Here is a 9,853-nt window from a genome sequence, read left to right on the forward strand (position 1 = left end):
TTATTTTTTCTGAGATTTATTGTGCCCAATTTCACATCCATATAACATTTCATTTCTGATAGAGCCTTCACCAGTCGCTTTTCCATTTTTCAATTTTTTTGATAACAGTTTTTTACTTCTCAAATGCTTATGGGGTTATTAAGGACAGGATCTCCTTCTGTTCTCTCATATTTACTAATTTCACGATCTATTCGCTGATCATCAGTAGGGGGAATTCCGCAAAGTTGTTGGAAATGTTGCTGCAAAATCTCAGGACTAATTATGTTGTTTTTTTTTCTTCTCTATCCTTTAGTTTTTTAAGAGTTTGCTAGAACTCTTTAGGGGTTTTTTTCAGACACCAGTTTATTTAGGATAACATTTTTGTACTCATTCTTTCTTTACTAGTTGTTTATATTTCTTTGTAGCTAGGTGGTAGGTTTGTGAAATGTAGTCGTGTGTGTGTGTGTGTGTGTTTGTAGTAGTAGTAGTAGTAGTAGTTTTCCAAGATGTTTTATATTTCTTCTGACTTCAGAACACGTGCTGTCAAACCATGGTTGTTTTTTATTCGTTTTTTCTTATTTGATCTCATGCTTATAGAATTGACCTTTTTACGCAAAGACAAATTTGCGGCATTTTCAATTATATTTTATTAATTCATCACAGGCACATTTTAATCTCTCTTTAGACTCAACGGTTTTGAATAAAAGCAAGCCGTGGTTGTCAGTAGATTGTTAAATGTGAATTTTTTATAAATATAAAGATATAACGTGCACGGTCATATCAAATTTTTGTACATGTTGCATCTGAACTCATGAAAAATCGTCACTGGATTTATAACATCCCATTTGTGACCCAGGCACTAATATATCACACTGAAAAGAACCGTCACAGATTTAATTAGATGGTTATTTGCTGGTCAGAGGAATTCGCAATTGTGAAATCTTCTGAAATTTTAACAGAGAGTAGATAAATTATATTGAAAATCAATAAAACGATTTTCCAGAAATGCGTTTATTTCTGTTTTATCTTCATCTCCGCATCAATAGATTTCCCTTTTCAGCAAAGACGCTACACGTTCTTTTCAATACCTCTGTACAAATATTTTATCAAACATACGAAAAGTATAATTCACGTCTTAGTATCCTTACGAGTTTATGGTACGTAGGTCGTGCTTGAAAAATGCCATGGCATTCGGATTCCAGTGCTGGTAATTATATTGAATCTAAACAGCAACATATGGAGAAAACAACTCTCTCCTCTGACGAATTCACACCCGCACAATATTTGATATTTTCAATGGATAGTGGCCGCGACCCCCCTCCCAACCTTAGCATTCCTAAGCTATAGGCAGACCTTTTAAGTCAAAGTCAAATATGTACAGCATTTCATTTTTGCTTCCATTGTCTAGACCTAAACTTAAAGACTGTGAAGAAGAAAAAAGCTCTTGATACTTAGATTAGAAAAATAATTTGTTTTCACAGATTATATAAACTTGCATAGAGGAATTTTGGATGGTTGCCTACAAAATTTCACAACTGCTAATCAAATACATTAATTTTCAAATAACTAATTACCTCCATCTTGTGGGCAAGAGGCAGTTTGTGCAAACAAACGGAATGTGAAAATATTTACACGCAAAGTTTTGATATATATATATTTATATATATACAGATGGCACCAAGTACGCTTTCTTCACTATTTTCTATTAAACTAGTGCGGGTCAAAAATATCAAATATTTTGAACATATGTACATTGGAAACAGTTCTTTCCTCGCACTCAATCCAGGTAGAATAACGAGAATTAGGATACTACCAATGAAAAAAGAACCGTTATCCATTTCATGTTATTGATATACCAGTTCGAGTTCTGATTAATATTAACTGTCCTCTGCAGCATAAAACATTCCACGCAAATTTTAAAAATGCCGAAGTTTGTAAATAAAAACATTTGTCGACAACTGAAAAAGAGTTAAAATTTGTAAAGTATAAAATTTAAGTATAATGTATAGTTAAAACCTACAAAAGATCTACTATATCTGAATATGTACTTAATAAAACCAAGTTGTGATAAATGCTTGAAATAAAGAGCAACTGCTCTTGCATTCATGCTAGAGCCAGCCACAGGCAACATATATATAAAAAGACTGACTACTCTTTCAGCAACATGTACATTAATGCTAGCACTGTCATTATAACTCCGCTGCTCGCTATCTTCGGGGCACCAGCAATGCGACACTTGAGGGTATCGTATCTGGATAATAAAAAAACAGGTATCAAGTTTTTTTCTTTCATAATCCTAGGTTATTAATTCAACGATCAAAATAGAAGTCTATGACGTGAATAATGCTTACAAAAAAGAGGCTAATATGTAACTAAGTTTGCAATAAATAAGCAAATCACTGCGCTGGGCAGTCTACGTATGACTCAAAGGTAAACTATTATCTAAATCTGCATGGTTTAAAAAGATAAAGGTTATTTGTCCACAAAACAGACATATGCCTTGCATGTTCCTAAAATTGCCGTTCACCAAGCAATGTCGGTACCAAGTGAGGGGAGTACTTTGCGGGAACACTCACCTTGAAAATATTCCCAGTTTCAGTTTCCTGTACTCTTCTTCCATTTCCTTTCCGTCGAAGTACCATCCCTGATCAATAAACGGGTACTCGTAGCCTTGCTTACACTCACACTTGTAACCACCCTTCTCAAACTTCTGGCTGGGCTCGAATTTGCACTGTTAATGTAAAATGAATACCTTGTTCAATGATAACATATGAATGACACCCTCAAGTCGACGTCGACACACTTAAACATCAGCCATTATATGACTGCTGGTACTATTTACCCTAGCACCCGTGGCGCTTTACGGAGATAAGGTGAATACTGAGTGTTAGCCTACAATTACGCTGTCCATTGCGACTTCAATATCTATTGAGCACTGCTGAGTTTTGATTACTATTAAGAAATTTCATTATAAGGCCACAAAAAACTGCTTATTGTCTGTATTACCACCTTTTTATTACTGACGACTGCTCGTATGCTTTTCATGTTGCTGGACCATCCGCAATTATTTTAATCTAACACGGTAGTTATTAGTAAAATGAAAAACAGTTAAAATTTCTTTCAAAAACATAATGTGATTAAATTCAAAGAACACCGTGGAATGAGGAATAGCTGATTTCAACCAGTACTCTTATCTATAATGCGTCGCCTGTTATTCGTGTTATATGGGTTATCGTGAAGGTAGGAAAAAGAAACATACAACTTCATCACTAACACTCACTCAGGGAAGATGTGGCATGCTGTTAGTAGAACCCACCTCGGTTGGCACCAGGGAAAAATCACTATGGAGTTTCACGTGATCATTCCGCCAGTGCCAAGAGAGAGGGGCTCTCAATTCTGCTCTGCAAACTGGCGTCTTTGAATATGAAAAATCCATCAGTTACACTGTACTATCCTTTAGTACAAAAAACATAAAGAGCATTTGTTGAGAATAAAAAGAAAGAGGGAGATGTTACTTACGTATGTGGATTCGTAGTCGCAACGTGCAGTTCCTTTGAAAGCATTAGGCACATAAAACTCCTGGGGACACTGGTTAATGTCGAGATCTCGCAGTTTTACGTCAACGATGACCACGCCCCTAAAATATTGGAATTTCATCATAGTACAGATTATCTTAGGTGTGCTATTTTCTACACAAGAAAATAAAAACTAAATAACAGTAGGCGCTGTATACATTTAGGATAAATTTAACAGGAATGAAGGTCTCCATTAGGCCAAAATGAGAAAGCATTAAAAGTAAATTATATTATGTTCCCTCCTTGTCTGAATAGAGACAAATACACGTTGCCGTACTTACTTGAATTCAATTCTTTTCAGGGAGTTAAGACCAAAGAAAGGGACAGAGTAAGTCATGAGCCAATCATCCACGTATCCATCACAATCAAAGTAAGGCCCGAACCACTCCCCAAGCTCATAAGAAGCCGCATAGTAGAAGAGTGGATATTGGTCAAATTTCCTCAGTGCAGTGCCTAGAGAGAATATATAAATATCCAGCTTAAACAATTATTATCACCAAATAAAAATAAAATTGTTCAGAACATGAACTAAATTAAATGGCAAGAATTTTAAATGCCTATAACATCTCAGACAAATGGTTATTCGTACCAGCAATATCAGCTCTCATCCAAGGATTCATTGTAAAACGCGTCAGCCCGTAGGTGTTGGCCCTCCAGCGGTCTCTCACGTCTGAAAACCAAACCTCGTCTGCATAGCCTTCTGGGTCTCCTGTTTGAAAAAAAAAGACAATTTGATTTAAAGTGAGTAAAAGTCATAAGAATTGCACTTACTTTCTCACATTTCCGTAGTGAGTAATATGTAGATTGCCACTGTCATAATTTTACAGCGTGTTTTAAATACCTTTTTATCTGCCAATGCGATTGTATTTTGGATTATAAAGGCTGATACAAGACGAGTAGAAATGTAAGAAGACTTGTGTACCTGCAAAGTCTACAGCCAAATATTGGTCTCCCAAGGACTTCCAGGCATAAGGGCCAAAGTAAGATCTCATGGTGCCATTTCTTTCCAGGAATTTGTTATGGTCAAAAAACACACCGCAACCGGAGATCTCAACATTGCCCATCACGTTACTTCCAACCTCGCCAAACATCTGCTCTACGTGCAGCTTATTATCACCCAACAAGTTTCCAAAATCTTCCTTTTCGTCTACGTTCTGCATAAAGTTGCTGAGAAACTGGGCCAGACGAACAGCCACGCGGCCCTGACTTTCAAACTGTTCTTTTGTCCCGTACGCCATATCTCCTGGCAGCTCTAACTCCTCCTGTGTCTTGGACCTGCAGTTTGCACTGGTTACACTGTCCATCTTTTCGATAAGAAGGTTCACACGAATGCTGGACTCCTCGTTGAAGGCTTGAACCACAGCTTCTCGCTTGCGTCGGCGTTTGACTTCTTGTCTTTCTTTCTCCTTATTGATCTTCCTCTTATTGCGTTTTATGATTTCGACGTCTTCTTGGCGGATTTTGCTGGCGACCCTACGCTTCTTTCTCAGTTCTTCTCTCATTTTATTGAGCTCTATAGCGTCCAGGACATCTTTCGGAGCATGAGCGGCAATGCTTCGCTTCCTACGCCCGCTAGAAGTGTTGTTACTGGGCGTTACGGGGGCAGCTGTCGTGGTCACAGGCCGTGGAGTGGTGGTGGTCGTGGTGGTAGTAGTAGTAGTAAATTTCTCTACGATGACACCACCGGATGGGCCACCTTCTTTGTTTTGAATTTGAGGGACCACCATGCGGTCTAGAAAAAAAAAAGATATTATGGATTCCAACATTATTTGGGATTCTCTTTCAGATGGAAAAGTACGGTCCCATTCCTGATTAATATCCCCAAATTTGCAATAACCTGTATTGAAATGTTTTATAAATTGCTGTGATACAGGAACTAAAAAAATAAAGTGAAGTTAAAAATTGAAAGAAAACGACATTATACCATCTCTTATCAGTGAAGATCAGGCAGCGATGATCAGTTATACTCAGCCTCCAATTCAATCAATAACGTATGAAATTTTGTTTTGTAAATGGATACTCACAACCCACAGGTAAACAGTCGAAGCCATTTTTGTATTCTTCTGTGGTAGCGAGTTCAATGTCCACTCCCTGGAAAGCGCCATTTTGCCAGTGTGGCAGGCGGTACCCTGGGCGGCACACACACTCGTAGCCACCACGCTGAAAGCCGAACCCGGACAGCGGCTGACACTGACAACAAAAGGAAAAGGCATCTTACTGTTTGAAAATGTAACTTACACATAAGAATCAAAAAGAAAGGAATGGCAGTATATCCACGAGTATGGTGTTTTGAGATTATTATTTCATTCAGCTTACAAAGTTTATTCCAATTATTTGATATACGTAATAAGTGGCATCTACCAAATAACTATTATTAGGAAGACATAGTTAAACAAGTATGCTCAAGTTAACAATTGCCAAATCGTTTCCCAACCCCACCCCATACACCCCTGGCCCTTTAGTTATGATTTATACCCCCCTCCCAAACACACACACACACACACACACACACACACTCCATGTGGACCAACTCTCCATACCATGGTGGTGGGTTTGCAGCGAGCTGTCCCTGCCAGAAAGTTGGGGATGGGATTTCCCTGTCCTATTGGACATGGATTGAAGTCGATCCGCAGAAAATCCATATCCATTGTAACAACCGCAGAGTACCTAAAATACATCCATTCAAGCATTCATTTTTATCTTTAATTTAATAACTTTTTTATATCTTAGTATTTATGTATTTCATTATATCATTGAAAAATAGCTCTTGCCGACAATTCAATGTGCGTGAGACATTCGGAGCATGAGAACAACCCGGTACAGATATTGCACTTGGCGACTGTCGACTGGTGTGTGGATAACAAAAGAACTCTGCAGCTGATAACTATAGATACAATATTTTATATGACAGCAAAAGTTATATATGCTGCAAAGCTTAAGTCAACAAAAAGTAAAAACATGTTAAGTGCCCTTCACAGCAATCTCTTTCTCTGACTTAAAAAAACGACCAAAAATAAAAATTAAAATAAAATAAAATATTTCTAAAAAGTAGAAAATGTCACAATTTAAGAGCATCGTTTGAGTCGAGGATGGAGACATTAAGTATCCACACAGTTTGTTGCTTGCAGGCTATCTGTTGCAAGTTTCAGTTTTACTCTTCGGAATTGTTTTCACATATAAGAAGACATGCGGGAGAATAACGCCAGAGGTAAGACGAAAACTTTCGACGATTATTAAACGCTATTGAGTGCATGTGCTATCGCATGCCACATAACTAATAACCATGGTAACGACAATCCATCTACACTGCAATGGCGAATGTCATATGTTCTTCAGTGCTGCTTGGTTCCTATTACTCTTACTGTTAAAAAAACAGATTGTTTTCTTGCGATCTCGATTTTTTTCTTAAAAATTAATATTTTGAGTTATGTGCACAGTCTGCTCAAAATACATAGAACATAAGTTAAACGGTATTGGGCATGGTATGTAATTAGCGAATTTGAAAATGTTTTTAGTTCAAAATAAAAAACGATATGAAATTAAAAGCAGTATCAAAGTATGCATTGCAGTGTTCAGATAAGGTGGATAGAAATCACAGAACACACTAATCACAATGACAGCTTCATGGCATCAATTACATGACAAATATCAACAGAGGAAATGCTCACTTACACTGATGCCACAGGGACATTTCCTCTTTAAGGTATACTATACGCGTTAAAAATGCCCCAAAGTCATATTTTCGTGTCTACATATCCAACAAAAGCTACTTATCTTTCCCAATCCAGGCCTTAAAACGACAAAACACTTCAAATAAAAAGGCCCTATGTCGATATTCTCTGCTGCAGTCAGGAAGATACAGCGGTCTAAACTAAATGAATCACGATTCGTTCAGAACTAAGTTATTTAATTAAAAATAGAACAAAACATCGAATCCAGGGATGGATTGAGCAATGATTCGTGAGTGGGAGAAATTTTCTTTTTTTTTTTTTTCGAGGAAAGAATTTTGGCGTGAGTAGCAGAAATTTGCTTTTTTCTCGAGGAAAGAGATTTGGCTAAAAAATCCCGCATAAAAGACTTTTAACATTAAAAATATTTTTCATCAATCCCCCCCCCCCCAAAAAAAAAAAAAGAAAAAAAAAACTGCACCAAACTTGGAAATGTATGTGTGAGATTATTTATACGTCTGACGGTCTATTCAGCCCCTCTTTATGCTTCAAATTAAAGCATTACTTTATTTTTAAGATGACAACTTTTAAAAGTGTCTACTGAAATTAATACAAACCTTGGGCGTCTTATATGATCAAAGTCATGATATCGAGACAGGTGATCCACCACAGGGGACACAGCGCTTATAATCCACTTGTTGGTCTTGCCACAGTCAAAATACGGAGCAGTGTACAATACAGGGAGATACTGCGTCTCCAATGCGCTTGGATTTGGTGGACCAAAAAATGTCTTTTCTTGAAATTCATTGCTTACAAATTTACCAGTTTCGTTTGAATATTTAATTGCGTATGAATACGTAAACTTCTTCAACGAGTCTCCAGATTTAGAGAAATCTGGTAAGAAAAGCGAGTACCAATCGTTTGTTTTATATTGAGTGCTGGTATAGTTACTCTCACTACCAGCCCCAATGTCAACCACGTTGATGGTGTTGTTGGTTGGCTCTCGGAGCCAGTTCATCGGATCTTTATAGTCGTCCAAACGATATGCGTGTGGACCAAATAAAAGGAGCGTGTGATTGAGCGGCAAATTGCTGTAAAAATTCGGGAATGTGAGGTTGTACTCGAAATACACCGAGCTCCCGTTTATCCATCCAGGATTGGCTCCTACATCTGCTGCTAAAGACATGTAATAATATAGAAATCCTGGTTGTTGGCCGAAATTCCAAGACTCGTTTGCCTTGTAGTTCATATAACTGAGATAAAATGAGCGACTGAGCGCCATGTTATGCAAATGAATCATGCTAGTCCTGTTTGCAAAGAATTTTTGGGAGAGCAAATCGTTGGCTCTCGGCTGATGTGTGACCACAGAGGTTGGTAGTTTCAAAGCCGAAGCTGGCTTCGTCTCACAGTTTTCTGCTGTGACCGCGTTCATCATCCTGTCTAGCTGGTCAAAACTATCCTCCGTCATCCAATCGAATGGTCCACCGTTCACCATCACGGCTAGAGCGGCTGCCAAAATCACCGCCAAAGCTCCTTGGTATGCCATTCTCCCCTCCTGATATTCACAGCATGGAAATATTCGTCAAATGGCCATATAAAAAAGACTAAAAGCAGAGATATTTCAAATATCCAGCCTTGTAATAATTTTTCAAGATGGCCGCTGTGAGTCACCTATTCAAATCGAGATAACTGAAATAGCTTTCAGGCTGAGACAGCATGGCCGGTCATTGTTATTCAGGTGTGCTAAACGAAAGGGGCCGGATAAAGGGGGTAGGCACAGGTAGTGTAAGTGGGCTGTCCTAAGCTACCCAGAAGCTGAAACCAAGTATTTAAGGACATACACATCATCTGGAACCATTATGACTGAATCACTTTGAATAAGAAAATTGATAATGATATTTTTAAGCTCATGTTTCCAATTGTGACAAAAGGCTCATAGACACCGAGAAAGAGAAAGTTAAACTATGAATAAAGCAACAGTGACAATCAGGTTTTGATAAGTCTGTAAAAGTAAGTCAATTCGTTCTTGTTTACTTGGTGTGAAAATGTGGGCTAATTATCAAACTTGCGGTTTTAATGAATTGAAAGAAAAGAACATCTTTACATAAATCTTTAAAATGCTCGCCATGAAAAAAATAGATCAAAAGAACAATACACATTAATGTCTGTCAAGTTGTTTACCACCACCTCAGAGAGCCCCTTCAAAGCTGAGTCAATAAAGGTTCAGCTATTATAAGCTCAGGTGACCTCTTGAGCGCCCGGTAAAAAGGCTCTCTCTGATTGGCCAGGCAGGTTGTGTCGCGGTGTAAACAGGTAGATGTAGTATCATGGCCGCCAGGTATGCGGGTGACTCAGGTGATATAAGTATCATAGAGTTCCGCTTTCTACCTTGAATGCAAAATGCACAATCCTCGTTGCAAATATAACACCAATTTACTTCTAAAAGGAAAATGTGATCTTGTTAAAGAAAACTTCGTGTACTATTAATAAAGCACGATTTGCTAAACCAAAAAGGAAAGATAGAGAAGATTAATACAGAAATGAAAGGGAGGGGTACACATTTTTCATAATAATATTATTTGGATAATATGGGTACTCTCATTGACTTAAATCTTAGCTTCTTTTAAGATT

The 9,853-nt window shown here is 37.8% G+C and overlaps 1 protein-coding gene across 1 annotated transcript; it reads right to left on the reverse strand.

The window, feature by feature from the left end:
* Positions 1-974: 974 nt before the first annotated feature.
* LOC106151208 (uncharacterized) lies at positions 975-8,927 on the reverse strand. Its single transcript, XM_013524329.2, has 9 exons — positions 7,840-8,927; positions 6,095-6,221; positions 5,579-5,744; positions 4,477-5,286; positions 4,144-4,263; positions 3,836-4,007; positions 3,499-3,616; positions 2,556-2,710; positions 975-2,230 (listed from the first exon to the last, which is right to left on the reverse strand). The coding sequence occupies exons 1-9, from the start codon at positions 8,766-8,768 to the stop codon at positions 2,128-2,130; spliced, it is 2,700 nt and encodes an 899-aa protein (XP_013379783.1). The 5' UTR covers positions 8,769-8,927; the 3' UTR covers positions 975-2,127.
* Between the last annotated feature and the right edge of the window lie 926 nt (positions 8,928-9,853).

Source organism: Lingula anatina, chromosome 1 (assembly GCF_051362555.1).
Source record: "Lingula anatina isolate TDL-2025a chromosome 1, LinAna3.0, whole genome shotgun sequence".
In the NCBI taxonomy this organism is placed as follows: domain Eukaryota; kingdom Metazoa; phylum Brachiopoda; class Lingulata; order Lingulida; family Lingulidae; genus Lingula; species Lingula anatina.